Raw genomic sequence first — 19,075 nt, forward strand, 5'->3', positions numbered from 1 at the left:
AAAGTTGCTTCAGGGGAGTAAAGTGTAAAAAGAAGAGACAAATCCATGTGTTTCTTTCACAATTTACTCGATTTCGTTTTCTTAAAACGATCCATATATTGTAATATAATGCAATTTTGGTGAACCGTCATTCAACAAAGTCCACAAAGATGGGATCAAGTGCTAGAAAAATGGTGACTCGAAGTCAGAAGAAACTGATATCGAGGGGAATTATAGGAACTTGAACCCCACAACTTTTGAATCGCTGGCTTTTTGCTGGCTTCAGGGATTTGTGTTTACTGTGTCTTTAAAAACATGGGACCACTATGATCATCTTTTATCTTCTAAAGTTATCCAAGGAGATAAAAACAGATCATTGACAGAAAAAGAAAATTTCTTGGAGAAACACACATACATGTGCTCCTATATATGTCTCTGAAATATGAAGGTTTGTTTTCATATATTGTTTAATTTGACTTAACTTTGTGTAGTGTTTGATCCCTCTTTGATCGTGTAAAACATCTTGATCTTGTTGTTCTTCACAGATTTTTAGTTGGGTTCAAAGAAAGCTTAGCGGAAAGAAGCATGAGTCTACTTCAGATTCTTGTGAGTAAAGTATTCATAGGCTACTTGAACGATATTTGCATAGATCATTGAGCATATTATTCATATTTTTCATATGCGTTTGATGTATACATAGCTCAAGAATCATTAGGACCTCCTTTGAGTAAAGAAGTCCAAGGTTGGCCTCAAGACGAAGAAACCTTCCTAGCCATTGGAACACTTGGAAACAATATCTGCCCCAAGGAAGAAGAAGAAACAGAATCTAGCAAAGATCTAACTGCGGTTAATACAGATGTTACAATCGGGAAGAAGAAATCGCTTTCTTTTCTTCTCAAGAAGATGTTTGTTTGCACAAGTGGTTTCAAAACTCCACCTCATCTTCTTGATTTGTCTAGAGGAGATACTATGCCCAATACTCGAATGGAAAAGGTACTTTTATCTACCTACATATATGTGACCAAATTATCCGATTACGAGCAATGATGAAATCTATATATTGTTTGCTTGTGTGCAGATGCTTAGGACAATACTCAACAAGAAGATACATCCACAACGTTCAAATTCCATTGCAAAAAAGTACTTGGAGAATAATCATAAGATTATAGATGAAGCTCGTTCAAGTGTTGAGGCCAACAAATGGGTCAAGACTGACTCTGAATGTGAGATTTTCTAAATACATAACTTTGGTTATTCAGGTCACACAAAAAAAAAAAAAAAAAAAAAGAATTTCATCATTACATGTGAATATGTGATGTAATTAACCAAGTGTATATATCATGGCTGGCTTTATTGCAGTATTTTAGTTAGGCCAAAAGCATATAATAAACATCAGAAGGACAGATTAGAGTGTAAGAATTTAATAATAGATGAATAAAAGAATAATTAGAAAGATGTAAAACAAGAATAATGGGATAGGGAAGCTTAATTCAATTTCTTTGATGATTACAGATATTGTCTTGGAGATGTAGAAATCAACCAATAAGCTAAATGGACCTGATTGATAGTCATGGTAATAATTAATAGAATCTAATTAGAACCAGTTTTTTAAAATCTTTTTCTTTTTACTAACAGTTGAATTATTTACTGATATATGAAAAAGTAACATTTATGATTTACTGATTTAAAGACAAATAATCAAAATCTCTTATGTTGCAGGTATCAGATGAGTGATGGTGTTGTATGCTCAAGTGTTCAAGAATATGATGAAGAATAAAATGGAGATGGGTCATGAAATATCTCTCTGATAATCATCGTTTACAGATGTATATTTTACTTGTCAAATTCCAACTTTACCTCCTTTTTTTGTTGTTACTCATCTTTCATTATATGGATTTTTTTTTTTTTTTTTTCAGATTTTAATGTTGTGAAGAAATCTGTTTGCTCATATGTACTGCTGTAACTACAAATATATTCATCTTATCAAACAAAAAAATTCAGTTTTACTAGTATTCATATTTCATGCTATCTAAAATTCATATTTCATGCTGTCTAAAATAAGTGATGAATGATGACTGTGATTCGGAGTCCATTAAAATGATGTAAAGGAACTCAAATGTAAAATAAAATAAATGAGGTTGATTTTGTAACATTTACAAAGTTTGAGGGGTTTTATAGTATTTTTTTTTTCGGGTCGGATCTCGTCTGAGCAAACTTGACAGAAACAGAGAGTCGTCAAAACATAACGAAAACGATCCGATAGATCTCAAAGTCTCTCTCTTTCTCGGTGGAAATTAGGGTTCTTTTGATTCTCCTTTGTTCGTAGCGGTCAATTTCATCGAGGAGAAGAAAAAGGGGGAGAGTTGGGGAATTGGGAAACTGAGAGAAGTCAAAAAGGCAAATGCGAGTTGTAGAGTTGTAGAGTTCCAATGTCTTGGGCTGCTCCTGATGATATCTTCTTCTCCACTTCTCTTGCTGCTTACTTAGATAGTAATCTCTCTTTCTCTCTCTCTCTCTCTCAAATCTGTAGAAAAAAGGATAGACCTTTACCAAATGAATGGTTGATAAAGATGTTAGCTTTGTCTTGTACTGATTCAACAGTCTCTTTTATGTCTTTGCAGAGAAACTTCTTGTGCTGCTTCGTGATGGTAGGAAACTGATGGGTCTACTTCGGTCCTTTGATCAATTTGGTACCTTTCTTTCTCTCTTTTGCAAATGAAAGTTCAAAATCTCTGAAGCGATTTGATCTCTCAAAGTGTTTTTGTTTTCATTTTGATTGAAGCAAATGCTGTGTTAGAAGAAGCTTATGAAAGAGTCATCGTCGGTAATCTCTACTGTGATATTCCCTTGGGTCTTTACATTATCCGTGGAGAAAATGTTGTCTTGATTGGTGAACTGGTAATAGCCTTTTACTATTTACAAACCTTATTCCTTTTTTTGCATTCTGAAATGAAAGAAAGATTTTGACAATGGAATCGGGTCTCTTTTTTGTGATCTTAGGACGTTGAAAAGGAAGAGCTTCCTGCTCAAATGATTCAGGTTCCAGAAGCAGAAATCAAAAGGGTTAGTAGTGCAATGTCTCTTTACTTCTCTGAGTCCCTTGTTGATTTGCTTTAGCTTTGAAGTTTGTTTGATTTGGGAGCTTCTTGCACGTATAGATTCTTAGCTGAGTTGCTTTTCTTTGGTGTTTTTGGATTTACTGACTCCCTCACTCTTCTGTATATATATAATCAGGCTCAGAAAGCAGAGAAAGAAGAAATGCTTCTTAAGGGTACAATGCGAAAAAGAATGGAGTTCCTTGATCTCGATTAGGGAATTTACATGTGTTGCAGCATTGTAGAAACTAGAAAAGCTGAAGATGGGGAATACAGAGGATCCTTCAAATTACTATTGAAATGTTAGTTGCTATGTGCGTGTGTGTGTGTGTGTGTGTGTGTGGACATTTGATGAATCCTCAGAAGCTCTGTGTATGGAATAAAATTATTGCGGAACTTGAACCTGTTCTTTACTGACCATTATTTTCATCAGTCACAATTCAGAGAAACCAAAGGTACCGAGATCAAAGGTGAACTCAAAGTACAACTACAACCTTGTATGGTTCTTATATATGAAAGGAATTGAAAGTAACAAAACAACATAGTAAAACCACTGAGCCATTAAAAGGCATCTCTCTAGGACCTTTCACTCTGGGTAAGATAGCATTGTGATAAGTGACTCGTGTTGAGGAAACTGCGACACGAGATCAGACCGTTTTGCGAGCTCGAAGTCCTCAAACTGGAAACCCGGAGCGCATGTGCAGCCAACAAGAGAGAAATGGTTCTCTGAGTCTCTAGGCTCGGCCTTAAGCAGAGTCCCATCATGAGAGAAACTAACATCCTTTGTAGGAAACGAACCAAACCAGACATTTGGAGGGACCGTGTACTGAGGCTTCTGATCACCTTCTATCAAGTCAGGACCAAGACATGTGAATTTCAACTTCCCATCATCGTGGAGTTCCACTACCTGATCAAGACATGAAGAAGAAGCCATATTGAGGAACATAAATTATATTGGTCTACTCATTCTATGGTTTTGTTCAGTGCAAGAGATTCAACTTACAGTGAGGGGTTCACCCAAATAGAAGTGCCAGGTTTCAGCCATTGGTATGCGATGAAGACGAGAAACGCTCCCAGATGGAAGCATGAAGTAGATACATGTGCTCACAGCTCTGTCAACCTTAACTGCAGAGATTCATAAAAGACAAAAAAAGGATCAAACTTGCTAGACGATCGCAGACAAAGAATTAAGCATTGTTGATTAGATCGTTGAATAGAGAATCCAAGCAAATTCACAAACCAAACATACTATCATCTATGTCCCTAAAACTAATCATCTTCAGCAAATCCAAACAGTGAGATATCACAACTAATGACCGCTGAAATCCAAACAGTGAAATCTATGTCAGATCAGATTTCGGAGGATCTTACCGCTGAAATCTCAAAAATGCAAAAATCGGAAACTAATGACTACACACTATATCAATAGGATCCAAAATCAATGGAAGTGATGGATGCAAATAAACGAGAAAGAGAGAGAGAGAGAGAGAGAGAGAGAGAGAGAGAGAGAGAGAATTACAGGTCGGAGGGAGCTGAGAGGTGGTGAGGAGAACAGAAGTATCTCTTAAAGTTTGAGAGAAAAAGCCTCCTTCTGGGTGAGACATGAGGTTTAGCTTTCCAACGATTTCTGAAGACTTCACCATCTCCGACGATACCCAATCACTCACTAACCGATCTCTCTCAAAGTCTCAAGCTTTGTCCACCAAACTCCAAATCAGTTCTAACTTGGTTTTGGGTTACGGTATGTTAATTTCTCATTTTTGTTATAGACTTTATAGTACTACTCCCTCACTCTGCCATCCAAAATTGACTTTTCTCTACACAGTGACCACAGCTTTCATTTATCTCTACAATAAACACCCTACCAAATTGATTACTTCGTTTACAACTTACTTTTCTGTTCACTTACAGAACAACCAAAACACAGCAGACGTTTCATCCGCAACTACAAAATCAAGTTTCCAAACTCAATGGTTTATTCAAACGTAGAAGATAATATATATAGTTCATATCCCTTTTACTTCAAGTCATACATGTTCATATCATTTATTATTAGCATATCTCAACTCAAAATATTGTGAAGAAATGGAGCTGAATCATGTCTAAACGTGTGATCTTTCAAAACGTAGTACCACCACTTCTTCTGGACATCGTCTGCATAACTCCATTCATTAGTCCTTGAACTGATTTCCCAACTCCAGCTCCTATGTCTTGTGCAAAATACCTGGCCTGCCACAAAATGTGAAATTGAGCATGAGAAGTTTTCATTCCAATGTTGTAGGTTGGTAGCAACAAGTATGAAGCATACTGAAAAAGGTTTCTACTTTACCTCTTGTATGCTCTTCTTGAGATCAAAAGCATCTTTGACTCTGTCATCCAAGAATGCCCATGTATCCCGATGTTCTGCTCAAAACAAAATGATATCAAACTTTGAATAGTTTCTTTAATAGCATAGCAATGTATCCAAAAGAGGAGGACTAAAAACCAAACCTAAGGAGTCATCAGTGAGCATGTAAATCTCAGTGGTTGAGTAAACGCCTCCAAGAATAGTGCGCTTGACATACCAATCTAAATCCGAGGCTCCATCTCCAAGAGCATGCCATATCTCATCAACTAACATTGCCCGTTGCTTAAAACTCGTTGCAACATTCAGGGGATGCGCCTATTTCATCAAAAGGATATCAGAACTAGCTATTGTCTATCATGAAACAGAGAGAATTCGGAAAAAAAGAAACCTTACTTGGATGCTTAGAGCCTGGGGCCATTTTGACATGTAAGGGACTTGCATTTCTAGGCGAATTCTAATGAGCTTGGCAATGCGTGCACTTGGAATCAGGTTTTGCAAATCCAATCCAGAATCTATTTTATCCATAAGCAACTGAAGGCATTCATCCATGAAGAACTGAAACACAAAAATGAAACTCAACAATACAACCACCAAAACCCAATGTTTCAAGCTCTAAATCTACAAAATTTTAGTGACTCAAGAGACGCCATTACCTCAACAAGTGCAGCTTCTTTCCTGGAGAAAGAGCCAACAATGGAAGGAGACACACCAACATCCCTTGACCCAGCCATCATCGCTTCCTCAGTCCAACCTAATCTCGGCTACACAAAACTCCCAAACATACGGAAACTTATTAATCTCCAAAAAAAATTGAAACTTTTTGAGGCAAAACTATGAAAAATTTATACCCACCACATGACGGAGAGACGCAGAGAGAACACGAGCCTGCTCTTCCTGAAACTCAGCTCTGGGCTTCCTGCTCTCATCTCGACGTGGTCCTTCCCCTGTACTCGTTGAAGAAGAAGACGACGCCGTGTGATCCGATTGATTAGGGTTAACAGACTGGTTACCACCCATCGGCGATTCAGCATTACCACCCACCGACGAAGTGCAGAGACCGGAAGTGTAAGAGGAAGGGATGATCGTGGACCTGAGCTTGGGAAATCGAAGGAGGCGGGTGGCTGTAAAAGCACCACCACCGCCGAGAAGACGCTTCGCCGCCGTACGGTACATCGTTCGCCGGAGTTTGAGGGATTTTGAGTATTGTGTGACACGTAGATGAGATCGTTGCCACGAGAAAATTAAAAAGGTTTACTCTGTTTTCCCCAAGTGAACTGATTTGATGAACAATACAATTTGGGCGTTTTCTTAATTTATAATTTATTTATTTTTTCCCTAGTATTTACGATTATTTGCTTATATGATAACAAACTTATTTATTTGTCTAAAACATTCATAATTTATAACGTTGTTGATGAACCACATCGAACCGTACACGTGTCGCGTAACACTGGCTTCACAAAATTCATATGGATAACAAAGCCCATAACATACGAAGTTCATATACAATCACATAAACACAAGAAAAATGTTTATTATCATCTCCGCACGAATCAAAGATGGCTCTTGCCATTGCTTCCACGCTCACATTATCTACGACGAGCAGAGTCGAATTCCCTACCGAGAGAAAACGACAAGTACCGTGGTGTGCAACAACACTGGCCGGTGGAAGAATAAATAGCGACCGCGTGGTGGTTGTTCGTGCTGGCAAAGAAGTTTCTAGTGTCTGTGAACCACTTCCTCCAGACCGTCCTTTGTGGTTCCCTGGTAGCTCTCCACCTGAATGGCTCGATGGCAGGTTCGTTACATCATACTATCATTCATAGCCAATCATTCCTTTATTGATATTTTTTTTTTGTCTATTAAACTTTCAATATTGTTTCTTGCAGCTTACCTGGTGATTTCGGTTTCGATCCTCTCGGTTTAGGTACGTAAATTAAAAAAGAAAAGCCGGTTTAAAACGAGTTTTTGACTAACTAGTGTTTGTTTTTCATAGGGTCTGACCCGGAGACCCTCAAATGGTTTGCACAAGCTGAGCTCATTCATAGCCGGTGGGCAATGCTGGCAGTGACCGGTATCCTAATACCGGAATGTCTCGAGCGGTTAGGTTTCATCGAGAATTTCTCATGGTACGACGCAGGGTCACGTGAGTACTTTGCGGATTCCACTACGTTGTTCGTGGCTCAATTGGTATTAATGGGATGGGCAGAAGGTAGAAGATGGGCCGATTTGATTAAACCGGGGTCAGTCGACATAGAACCCAAGTACCCACACAAAGTGAATCCTAAACCGGATGTTGGTTACCCGGGAGGTTTATGGTTCGATTTTATGATGTGGGGGAGAGGTTCTCCTGAACCGGTTATGGTTTTAAGGACTAAAGAGATTAAAAACGGACGGCTGGCTATGCTTGCTTTCGTTGGATTCTGTTTCCAAGCTACCTACACTACTAGTCAAGATCCAATTGAGAACCTCATGGCTCATCTGGCTGATCCTGGTCACTGCAACGTCTTCTCGGTAAGCTCAATTGTCTTGATGATCATTATTAATTTACCATCATGATGATGTTGTTACGTGTGTATTGATCAGCCTTCATGGGTACGTACTACTTCTTTTGCAGGCATTTACATCACACTGATCAGGATTAGCTCCCAATAAATATAATTTTTTTTTTCTTATATATAATATCAGCAAATGGATGTCGAACTTTTGTATATAGTTTCACTCGCCCTTTGTTACAACTTCTGCTTAATTAATTAATTATAATGTAAAATGAAGAAGAAACAAGACAAACAAGATGAGCTTTATCACTTTAAAACCCGTACAAAAGATCCACTTGAATGAGACTTTCTACATAAACTTGCAAAATTAAATCCGAAAACATATACAGATGAGAAAGTTATGGTATATGCATGTATGTGATTCCAAGGATTCATGAATTATATATGCATATCAGCAGCATATGTGTAAATGAAGTTTAATTATTTAAAAATACAAACAAAAAAAAACTATACCTTGAGGGAGAGTTTGTTTCTGTGATATTTATATTTATTTATTTGTAACATGAGACCTAATAAAATATTTTAATTGTGCTAAATAGTGTTAATTTTTAAAAAAATTGTGAAATGAGTGCTATTTTTGTCTATGATTTAGTGTTATTTTTGTCTATGATTTAGTGTTATTTTAGAGTATTTTTTCAATTAATTATTAGTTTAATCAGTAGAATTGGCCGTGCCACACGCAAACACACATAAAGTCCCCCGCACAGTTAAAAAGGATCTTGAAGCTGTTAAAATTGAGGCCAAGGTTCTGGTGTGTGGCCGTGTCCGTGTGGGTGCACGGAAAGAATCAAAACATACCAGACTAAACCGGAAGGCTAAATATACCGGTTTGGTTCAATTCAGTTTCGCCGATTTCTCTCAGCACACCAAACTCCTTTTTTTGTCTCTCACCAGCTTCTGACACAGACTTGGCACCTCTCACTGACGGATCTTTGCGTCTAATTCACTATTTCTCTCGGGGGCTAGATCTGAGGAAACCCAACAACAAGAACCAGAACCCCTCCCCCATGTTTCCAATTCCCAGTAAATCGAATCATGGTGGAGAGCTTGCTTCCGACTCGGTTCCAATTCCATCTCCAGAGACTTGAACCGAAGCGTCGTCTTACTTCTTTACTTGCTTCTCACAAGACGACACTCTTCACATTTCTCTGGATCGCGGCCTTTGGTTCCGTCTTCCTATGGCAACGAACGGCTTACGTCGCCGGCTCCGGAGCTGGTCCCGTCGGAGGAAAGTTCACTATTTTCGGTAAGATCAAACCGGTTCGACCGCTGCCTCGACTGAGACCTGTGGTGTTCGATTTGAAAGATTTCGGAGGTGTTGGAGATGGGTTTACGCTTAACACTGAGGCGTTTGAGAGAGCGGTGGTTTCAATCTCGAAGCTTGGGAGAAATAGCGGTGGAGGTCAGCTGAATGTGCCTCCTGGGCGGTGGCTCACGGCTCCGTTTAATCTCACCAGCCATATGACACTTTTTCTTGCTGAGGATTCTGAGATTCTTGGTGTTGAGGTTAGTGGAATGATTTGATTCCTCTTTGTCTCGATACAGCGGCATAAACACAAAAAGGTTTATCCTTTTGGTCCATTGATTTTGATGATTGAGATGCTTTAAGCTCTGTTTAGCTCAAAATTGTAGAACTTTTAGCCACCACTAAGATTAGAACTTGAGATTTCTAGGTTACATGTAACTTTACTTTAGCTAAGTTAGAGTAGATTGACTGTTGTTTGCTTGGTTCTGTTGATTAGAGGTGTACATAACTTAAGAGATCTAATGTGTTTGAGGATAACAATTGCTAGATTTGGTATGCAAATGAGAGTATTGGTTTACAAAGCAGAGGTTTCTCAATGAGAATATGAGACTTTACGTGATTGCTGTGTGAATCTTATTTACCAAGTTGTGTCGCTTTAAATTATCAGGACGAGAAGTATTGGCCTTTAATGCCGCCATTGCCCTCATATGGTTATGGTAGAGAGCGTCCGGGACCTCGTTATGGGAGCTTGATCCATGGTCAAAACCTCAAAGACATTGTGATAACCGGTTTGTGATTTCCTCCTTCGAGTTCATGTTTGTGAAATTATGAGAAATGAGTTAGTGATTAATGGATATAACAAACAGGTCACAACGGAACAATAAATGGACAAGGACAGTCGTGGTGGAAGAAGCATCAGAGAAGACTTCTCAACAATACGAGGGGACCTTTAGTTCAAATCATGTGGTCCAGTGACATTGTTATCACCGACATAACAATGCGTGACTCACCCTTCTGGACTCTTCATCCATATGACTGCAAAAACGTAACCATAAGGAATGTCACCATCTTAGCTCCTGTAACCGGAGCACCAAATACTGATGGAATTGATCCCGGTATTGTTCTCTTACCGCCTACTATCTTTCCCCGGCTATCCTGCGTTTGATAGATTTGTAACCTCTTTTGCACCGTGTATCTTTCTGTAAACAGATTCGTGTGAGGATATGGTAATTGAGGACTGCTACATTAGCACCGGGGATGATGCCATCGCGATAAAGAGTGGATGGGATCAGTTTGGCATTGCATATGGACGACCTTCAACAAACATTCTTATCCGTAATCTCATTGTTCGCTCTGTTATAAGGTAAAAGAGTTTTCTCATTTTTCATGTTTCACTGCAGAAGTTCAATCTCGTAAAACAACATAAGCTAAAGGTTTCTATTTATATTTTGACAGTGCTGGTGTATCAATCGGGAGCGAAATGTCTGGTGGAATATCTAACGTGACGATTGAGAATCTTCTGATCTGGAACTCGCGACGTGGAATCAGAATCAAAACGGCTCCAGGACGAGGCGGTTACATCAAAAACATAACCTACAAAAACCTAACACTAGATAACGTTCGGGTTGGTATCGTGATCAAAACGGATTACAACGAGCATGCAGATGATAATTACAATCGGGAAGCGTATCCGACGCTTTCAGGATTCAGTTTCACGGGAATCCACGGACAAGGAGTGCGAGTGCCGGTCCGGATCCATGGGAGCGAGCAGATTCCGGTAAGGAATGTGACGTTTCGGGATATGTCCGTTGGGTTAACGTACAAGAAGAAGCATATATTTCAATGTTCGTTCGTGAAAGGACGAGTCTATGGTTTTATATCCCCACGACCTTGCGAGAATTTTGATGTGTACGACGAGGAAGGTCGTCTTGTTAAGCCTGCTACTGAGTCCAATGTGACGGACATTGACTACGACATTTGAATGTTTTTTTCAATTCCCTGTCATCTGAGGATCATTTGTGTGTACATAAACGTAAATTTTGGGACACAATATGAATGCTTTTTTTTGGACAGTTTCCCATTCTGATAAATAATTTGTAGTTTTAGTTAAAAATAATATAGAAATATCTAAAGTGAAGGAGTAATATAATTAAAGAATACGAAATTGTAATGAATGGATGAATACAAGACTCAACACTCAAAAATGTTGAGGCTTACAGTTGAGTGGTAGAATGCTTAGAAAAATCAGAATTGTCCATGTTGATGTTTATGCATGCGATTACCGGAAGCACGTGTTGCCGTTTTCGACTCCATGCTAAGCTCGCATATCAACGCATGAGTCCATGACACATGCATGGTATCAGCATATTCGATGAAACGGACTCATGATCCTCCCTTACAAGAGCGGATTCATCCCACCTTAGACTCGGAGACTAGGCCATATATATATACCGCTCTTAACTAGGTTTTGATCGCCAAACTCGGACCCAAAACCAATAACGCGAATTGTGTTTTAGTAGACCGAACCGAACTCAAAATTTGACACAGCCAACAAATAATATAAATTTCTTGAAATATCTAATATATACTAGTCAAATATAAAATTAATGTCACGAGAAGCATGTTCCACTAATAAAGTGAATTAGCACAGTTTCAATTTTCAAACATTTATATTTGTATATTATGCAGAACACCGACGACTCCAATAATGGTCGCGACCCATGTGGCGCTTCATCAACTGTATTCTTTCTGACTCTATTATAAAATGTCATGATATTTATAGTATTTGATAAGTCTGTCTAACAAACGCATGCGTACCTTTACAAGTAAAATATAAAGAAGCTCAGCTCACTTGCCTCATCTGGGCTAATGAGAGTATGAAAAGTCACAAGATTAATTAGGTGATCTTTGCTATTTAGGAAAGTTTTTTTGTTTAATGTCATTGACAGGCCTACAGTTGGGCCCTCCTTCATATATCAATCAGAAGAGGTCTTCTCATCTTTGGAATCAATCAAAGATTGGAAATTTTTTTTCGAAAACTCAATCTCAAACAGGGAGGGATGCTCTTCTTATCGCTCAGAGTGTAACAAATGAATGCAGGCTACAATCGTATGTTGCAACAAGCTAAGTCACCCCACATGGCTCCAACGTGTGTTTCTTGACGAACGAGCCTTACCTTCTGTTTGATCTGGAGTTTTTGCTAACTAGTTTCACCCTATGACCATACCCTTGTATAGGTTGTTTTGTTTAAAAGTGGGGGTGTTTAAGATAGGAAGTTTTTTAAATTTCAGCTCATAGGAGTTCTTAGATATGTTTGAAATTGAAAGTATTGTAACAAACTTTCTCCTTTAATATATATATACCATCAGTTGACCCAAAAAAAAAGTATATTAGACCGTTACATTTTTTTTAAGACTAGAAGACTATAATATAGAATACAAATAAATTAAGAGCCGTAAATTAAAGGTAAACTCAAATTGTGCATGAATATATAGCTAGAGATATAAAGATATAATTATACGTTTGGACAACCACAACCACTACATGCTCGCGACAGGCACAACCACTAATTGGCCTTATTATAAATTAAACATGTCCCATGCAAACTCACCAACAACTCAAAGACTCTTCATCAAAACCATTTCTCTCTCTCTCTATCTAGCATAATCTCTCCAAATGGCTTCTAACTACAATAAGCTTACTTCTTCGAGAGTAGCGATCATCGGTGCCGGTGTGAGCGGTTTAGCTGCTGCTAAGAACTTAGCTCATCACAACCCGACCGTATTCGAAGCCTCGGATTCAGTCGGAGGTGTTTGGAGGAGCTGCACTTACGAGACGACCAAGTTACAATCGGCTCGAGTCGGTTACGAGTTCTCTGACTTTCCATGGCCCAATAGAGATGACCCTACTTTCCCATCTTACGTTGAGATACTAGATTACTTGGAAGCATATGCTAAGCATTTTGATCTTCTCAAGTTCATGAAGTTTGGCTCTAAGGTCATCGAAGTTAGGTTCACCGGTGACGGCGAAACTCCTCAGATGGTTAACCTCGGTGCTTACGGCAACTTGTTGCCCGGGAAACCAGTGTGGGAAGTTGCCGTTCAAACCCGAGATTCTGGAGATATTCAGGTTTGTTTGATAACTCTCTTTACATGTTTTAGTCTCATATATATATTTGCTACTGCATGCACTTAATTACACGAGCAATGGTGCATTCGCATATTTTTTTTAAAATAGTTTCTTTAACGATTGTGTTTCAGTAAATTTGAAGCTGATGCATGGTCTCAAACTGTCATGTATAGATCACACGTACTGTTTTTTTTTTTTAATATACACATGAATTAAAATATGTGTTACTTACTAATATTAATACATTTTTTTATGTAAAAATTGCATAGAACTTCCAAATAGTTTTTGAAAACTACTACATGCATGCATCAGTAACTCGATTGAGTACTTACGTCTATTAGTGAGTTTTTTGTATAACATTTTTGTTATTAATGTGTGCGAGCGCAGTGGCATGCATTTGAGTTCGTGGTAGTGTGTACCGGAAAATTCGGCGACGTTCCAAGAATACCGGCTTTTCCGGCAATGAAAGGGCCGGAGATATTCAAAGGAAAAGTGATGCATTCGATGGATTACTGCAAGTTAGAGAAAGAAGAAGCTTCTAGTCTCCTCCATGGCAAAAAAGTTGCTGTCATCGGCTTCAAGAAATCCGCCATCGATTTGGCTTTTGAGTCTGCTTTAGCTAATCAAGGTACGTACATGATATATATTCGTTTAAGTTCTCTTTGATCCATAAAAGTTTTTGTTAAATTAGCTTCACTCTAACAATTGGCACGAGTCAAAATAAAATTAAAAATAATAGCAATACAATAATAATCGTCTTTGTTAAGTATATCTGTATATGTATAAATAATTCTTCTCGGTTGGACAATGGACCTGACCAGACCGTTAATATACTACTTGGCACAACAATAAAACAATGGTGGTGAGAACAACGCACTAGTTAATAGTTATCAGTTATCACCATATAATATGATTTTTTTTTTTTTTTTTTTTTTTTTTTTTTTTTGCAGGAGAAAGAGGAAAAGCATGCACAATGGTGGTGAGAACAACACATTGGGTGTTTCCACATCATTGGGTGTGGGGACTACCATTCTTCTTGTTCTACTCAACAAGAGCTTCTCAGTTCTTCCATGATAGGCCTAACCAAAGCTTTCTTAGAACTCTCTTGTGCTTCATCTTCTCTTTTCTGGTTAGTGATCTCAAAACCCCGGCCTTTCTTACTTCTCAATGTCTATATAAATTGTGCAATGAAATTATATGAGAAATATCCTAAAATAGCACTAAAACAAGTTCTACGGACAACTATAGCACACATTCCATAAATTTTTAAAAATAGCACTATTTAACACATTAAAATATTTAAAATTAATTTTTAGAATTTTTTTTTTTAGGTTTGGGTTCTCAATTTCACATTTAGGGTATACTTTTGAGGGACAAGGTTTAGTATTTTGAATTTAGTATTTAATTTTGAAATATTAATTAGTGCTATTTTTGGAATTTTAGAGATGTTGTGATATGTTTGAGAAAAAAACTTATTTTGGTGCTATTTTTTAGAATCTCCCAAAATTTAATGAAGTTTTTAAAACAATTATGTGAATACAGCGTGTCGTGGTCTCCAAATTTATTGAATCATATCTTATGTCGAAGCTACCTCTAGCGAAATATGGTCTTAAACCAGACCATTCTTTCGAGGAAGACTATGCTTCTTGTCAAATGGCGATCGTACCCGAGAATTTCTTTGAGGAAGCGGATAAAGGGATGATCCGGTTTAAGAAAGCATCAAAGTGGTGCTTTTATGATGAGGGGATTGAGTTTGAGGATGGGACTACGTTAGAAGCTGATGTCGTGATACTTGCGACTGGTTATGATGGCAAGAAGAAGCTCAAAGCCATTATTCCTGAACCTTTTCGAACCTGGCTCGAGTTTCCATGCGGTCTCATGCCTTTATACAGGTACGTACGTACATTTTATAAAAACATCGTTACACTTACAGTACTTGAATGAAAAGTCGAGATTATATAATACTCATATGAAATTTGGAACATATCATATGAGTAACAAAAAGTCAAAAACTAAATACATTTCAGGGGAACAATCCATCCATTGATACCGAACATGGGTTTCGTGGGGTGCGTCCAGAGCATCTCGAACTTACACACATCAGAGCTACGTTCAATGTGGCTAAGCCGGCTCGTGGTTGAGAAATTCAAATTACCAAGCAAAGAGAAGATGTTGGATGAATTCTTCAAGGAAATGGAAGTGACGAGAAGATCAAGCAGATTCTACAAACGTCATTGCATTTCCACTTTCAGCATCCAACATGCCGATGATTTGTGCAACGACATGGGACTCAACCCTTGGCGTAAATCCAATTTGCTCCTTGAAGCTTTTAGTCCTTATGGTTCAAAAGATTACCGCCTCGATCAAGAAGAAGAAGCTGCGTCAAACTAAATTGATGAATGTATTATGAAATGAAATTATTTATGAAAAACAGAGCGACCGTAAACCTAATAAAAAAGAGTCGCTGAGACTATTTTAGTTGCCTGTTGTTAGTCTCCACATACTTGGATATCTTAGGTGTGTTTTTGTGTCGCTGATCGCTAAAGCAGCGACCATGAAAAGAACAGGGCCTTATTCTTTCTGTGGCATTTTGTTCTTACATTATTTTCATTGCTTTTTGTTTTTCTTTACTCTTTGTGTATTACATTTTCTAAAATAAAACACTATTTCTTATCCTAAACACTATATATATAGCCAATGGAAAAAAAACTGCAAAATACAAATAATGAATTGTGATATGCTCAAATTTAACCCTGAGCTACTCTCTCAAATTAAGAGATCAATTGTAGTATTTAGGGATCATATCCACAAAGACTCTAGATCACACAATAGATTTAATAATCTTTTAATTATGCTAAATCAAAATATTAATTTAAAAACAATGCAGAAACAGAATTAAAAAGTGTTGTAAATTCATGAATTAAAAACGCTAGGCCTAGGGAAATTCTCAGAAATTTATGAAATATTAAATCAATCAATAAATTAGGATTCACACAATTAAGATCAGATCTAGAACTCTAAACTCTTTTGTAAAATAAATCAGTTTTTAGTGCAAATATTATCTAAATTTAAAACCAGAAAATCTAAATCTCTTTGCAAAATTCTAGGTAATTAATCAGCTTTAAAAACAAGTTTAGATTGTTCACAAAATTATTAAATCAAATCTCTTTGCAGGAAATAATTTTGCTCATCAAAAGGTTTTATCAGGAAAATCAATTATATTCTCATATCAATTTATTTTCCTAGGTATTAATTCTAGGTGATCAATCAAAAATTAATATGAAGAACAACCTAAGATGAAGATCTAGAAAGATTAAGAATCCTAAAAATAACATATTTAATAAATCATAAAAAACTCTATGAAAAACCCTGAACCTAACAAGAGATCTACTCAGACATAATTGTAAAAACATAAATCATGAATAAAATAGATAGCATTAAGAGATTAAAAGAAGTAGAAAAGGAGTTCTGAATCTTCTCTGGAAGGAGTCTTGATTCTTCTCTCCAAAAACTCTCTAAATCTCTCAGGGATTTCTCTCTCAAAAGGTTGCAGGAAAAATAAAGCTTAGGTCTAAACAATGACTATAAAAATCCTATATATATTTCTAAAAACGTCCAGGAACTAATGATGCAAATATGGAAGACTTTGGGGCAACTTAGTAAATCTTCAAAACTTGTGAGAAAACTTCTGATTCTTCTGTTGGATGATGCATCGATCGACACCATCACTTGCATCAACCGATGAAAGTCTCTGAACTTGTCTCCCAACTTCACAACTTAGCCTCAATGCTTGATTAAGCGCTTGTTTTCAGTCATTAGCTTGACTGTGTCGGATCTCAGGCATCCGGTGGATCGGAACATGGCAATGAATGCTTCCGGGAGAATGTCCTCTTCATCCAAGGTGGAGTGTAGGCAGTAAGTGCATGAGATCTACCAAGGATGTGAGGAACAGGACCAGGGCGGGACTTAGGAATGGGTGGCTTTCTTTTATGTCATGCAAAATCATCAACAGAAGAAACAAGCGCTCTACGATAATCTCGTGGTTTGGTTAACTGCAAAACAGTTTTTGTACCTTTGAAAGTCTTATTGATGATAGGAGAGGGTTTGGTTGAGGAAGATGCATACCTTGGCCTTACATGTGGATTATGGACTGTGGAATGGTGAGATTTCAGCTTTACAACTGGACTAGGACTTGCAGCTAATGAATCAACTCGAGTATCTTCGTTTTTGGACAAGTCTGGACGTTCTCGTGAAGGTATGTCGATCGATGCAACAGCTGCATCGATCGATGTTGTATCTGCAACTCGTGTTTCTTCAATAATTCTACAACTTTCCTAAGCAATCCGTGTTTCCATTACAAAAACGTCATCTACCAGCGACTTGTCATGGATCAGAACCTTATTATGGTCTCTAGTACTGATTAGATGATCTCCACTCCAATCTTCAAACTTAATAGCTTGTTTGTTCACTTTCTGAACAGTTTCCAACTCTTTGACATACCCAGCAGTAATGTCTCCATGAAGCTCTATGATTGGATTGTCATCAGAAACAACCTCCACGGAAAATGTCTGACCATCAATAGTGGGAACCCGTCTCAGCTTGTCCATCTCAAAGTTCATAACCAAATCTTCTACATTCAAGGCTATGTGTCCCTTCTTAACATCAATGATGGCACCAGCTGTAGCCAAGAAAGAGCGTCCTAAGATGAGAGGATCATTAGGCTCTTGGTCATATTTCAGCACCACAAAGTCAGTGGGAATCATGCAATCTCCAATCTTCATTGGAATATCCTCTAAGATACCTTCAGGAATCCTTCTGGATCGATCAGCTAAGATAAGAGATATCATAGTTGGCTTGAAATCCGTCATCCCAAGTCTCACAGCAACAGAATGTGGCATCAGGTTAATACTAGAGCCAAGATCACAAAGTTAGTGAGCAAACCTTCCTGTGGAAATAGAGCAATCAAGTACAAAGCTTCCAGGATCTGGTAAATTCTCAGCAGTCCTGCACTGAATTACTGCACTCACTTCCTTAGAAACAACCACTTGCTGCTTCTTTTCTTTCTTTCTTTGTGGAGGCTGCTTCAACAGAATTGAGCTGACATCCTTGGTAAGCAGTGCTCCTTCCTCAGGACTCAAACCATTAGTGACCATTCTCTTGACATACCGCTTAATCCCAGGAGAAAACTTCACAGCATCAACCAAAGGCATTTCTATCATCACCTTTCCATCATAGCTTTGCATCTAGCTTCTTCAATCTCCTACTTAGACCTCCTAGGCTTAGGAAAAGGGACCTTAGGCTTGTAAGCTTTTTCAGAATCGATCGGTGGAACTGGAACAGAAACCGAAACTGTTTGCAGGGGGTGTCGATCGATGCTGATGTTGTGTCGATCGACGTTGGATGGTGGTTGCATCGATTGATGCTGCTTTATATTGGTCGATGCAACATCAGCTTCTCGATAGTTGTCTTCTTCCTTCACCGAAATTGCATTACAAACATGTTTGGGGTTCGACTCAGTTCTTCCAGGGAGAAAACCTTCTTGCCTTTTAACAGACCCAACAGTCTGAATAACTTGATTCTCTAGCTTCTTGACATGAATGTTTAATGCATCGATCTTCCCGTTCAGCGCAGTGTAGACATTGTCAATCTTCCCATTAAATGTTACTGTCAACTGCTCTTGACCTTGAAAAATCTGCTCAAACATAGCCTCCATTCTACTCTC

General features: G+C 38.0%; 7 protein-coding genes across 11 annotated transcripts; 5 read left to right on the forward strand and 2 right to left on the reverse strand.

Moving 5' to 3' along the window:
- Window positions 1-4: 4 nt before the first annotated feature.
- LOC104743395 (protein LAZY 3-like) lies at window positions 5-1,983 on the forward strand. 4 transcript variants are annotated; one of them, XR_015580650.1, is made up of 7 exons: window positions 5-427; window positions 525-585; window positions 680-972; window positions 1,058-1,202; window positions 1,492-1,552; window positions 1,699-1,805; window positions 1,896-1,983. XR_015580650.1 is itself a non-coding variant. In XM_087485822.1 (6 exons), the coding sequence occupies exons 1-5, from the start codon at window positions 422-424 to the stop codon at window positions 1,509-1,511; spliced, it is 525 nt and encodes a 174-aa protein (XP_087341948.1). In that variant the 5' UTR covers window positions 5-421; the 3' UTR covers window positions 1,512-1,552; window positions 1,699-1,983. The 4 variants fall into 4 exon arrangements, 2 of the variants coding, with proteins under 2 accessions (XP_087341948.1, XP_087341949.1); XR_015580651.1 differs by lacking the exon at window positions 1,492-1,552; XM_087485822.1 differs by having other exon boundaries at window positions 1,699-1,983.
- Window positions 1,984-2,074: 91 nt separating this feature from the next.
- On the forward strand, window positions 2,075-3,470 carry LOC104740609 (sm-like protein LSM1A). Its single transcript, XM_010461267.3, has 5 exons — window positions 2,075-2,469; window positions 2,601-2,669; window positions 2,762-2,877; window positions 2,980-3,042; window positions 3,214-3,470. The coding sequence occupies exons 1-5, from the start codon at window positions 2,409-2,411 to the stop codon at window positions 3,289-3,291; spliced, it is 387 nt and encodes a 128-aa protein (XP_010459569.1). The 5' UTR covers window positions 2,075-2,408; the 3' UTR covers window positions 3,292-3,470.
- LOC104740607 (uncharacterized) lies at window positions 3,460-5,043 on the reverse strand. Its single transcript, XM_010461266.3, has 3 exons — window positions 4,594-5,043; window positions 4,078-4,199; window positions 3,460-3,981 (listed from the first exon to the last, which is right to left on the reverse strand). The coding sequence occupies exons 1-3, from the start codon at window positions 4,715-4,717 to the stop codon at window positions 3,661-3,663; spliced, it is 567 nt and encodes a 188-aa protein (XP_010459568.1). The 5' UTR covers window positions 4,718-5,043; the 3' UTR covers window positions 3,460-3,660.
- Window positions 5,033-6,799, reverse strand: LOC104740610 (uncharacterized). Of its 2 annotated transcripts, none has more exons than XM_010461269.3 (6): window positions 6,274-6,799; window positions 6,075-6,182; window positions 5,815-5,976; window positions 5,565-5,736; window positions 5,404-5,477; window positions 5,033-5,303 (listed from the first exon to the last, which is right to left on the reverse strand). In XM_010461269.3, the coding sequence occupies exons 1-6, from the start codon at window positions 6,592-6,594 to the stop codon at window positions 5,193-5,195; spliced, it is 948 nt and encodes a 315-aa protein (XP_010459571.2). In that variant the 5' UTR covers window positions 6,595-6,799; the 3' UTR covers window positions 5,033-5,192. The 2 variants fall into 2 exon arrangements, with proteins under 2 accessions (XP_010459571.2, XP_010459570.2); XM_010461268.3 differs by having other exon boundaries at window positions 5,033-5,298; window positions 6,274-6,767.
- Window positions 6,800-6,916: 117 nt separating this feature from the next.
- Window positions 6,917-8,211, forward strand: LOC104740611 (photosystem I chlorophyll a/b-binding protein 6, chloroplastic-like). Its single transcript, XM_010461271.3, has 4 exons — window positions 6,917-7,219; window positions 7,311-7,348; window positions 7,418-7,935; window positions 8,039-8,211. The coding sequence occupies exons 1-4, from the start codon at window positions 6,981-6,983 to the stop codon at window positions 8,054-8,056; spliced, it is 813 nt and encodes a 270-aa protein (XP_010459573.1). The 5' UTR covers window positions 6,917-6,980; the 3' UTR covers window positions 8,057-8,211.
- A 489-nt stretch (window positions 8,212-8,700) lies between these two features.
- Window positions 8,701-11,297, forward strand: LOC104740612 (putative polygalacturonase). The gene is made up of 5 exons (XM_010461272.3): window positions 8,701-9,485; window positions 9,893-10,013; window positions 10,092-10,340; window positions 10,435-10,588; window positions 10,681-11,297. Exons 1-5 carry the CDS (start codon window positions 9,015-9,017, stop codon window positions 11,204-11,206), a joined length of 1,521 nt encoding a protein of 506 aa, XP_010459574.1. The 5' UTR covers window positions 8,701-9,014; the 3' UTR covers window positions 11,207-11,297.
- Window positions 11,298-12,825: 1,528 nt separating this feature from the next.
- Window positions 12,826-15,831, forward strand: LOC104740613 (putative flavin-containing monooxygenase 1). The gene is made up of 5 exons (XM_010461273.3): window positions 12,826-13,353; window positions 13,741-13,981; window positions 14,304-14,482; window positions 14,896-15,245; window positions 15,381-15,831. The coding sequence occupies exons 1-5, from the start codon at window positions 12,901-12,903 to the stop codon at window positions 15,742-15,744; spliced, it is 1,587 nt and encodes a 528-aa protein (XP_010459575.2). The 5' UTR covers window positions 12,826-12,900; the 3' UTR covers window positions 15,745-15,831.
- Window positions 15,832-19,075: the final 3,244 nt, after the last annotated feature.

This window comes from Camelina sativa, chromosome 14, assembly GCF_030686135.1.
Source record: "Camelina sativa cultivar CO46 ecotype springtype chromosome 14, ASM3068613v1".
Classification (NCBI taxonomy): Eukaryota; Viridiplantae; Streptophyta; class Magnoliopsida; order Brassicales; family Brassicaceae; genus Camelina; species Camelina sativa.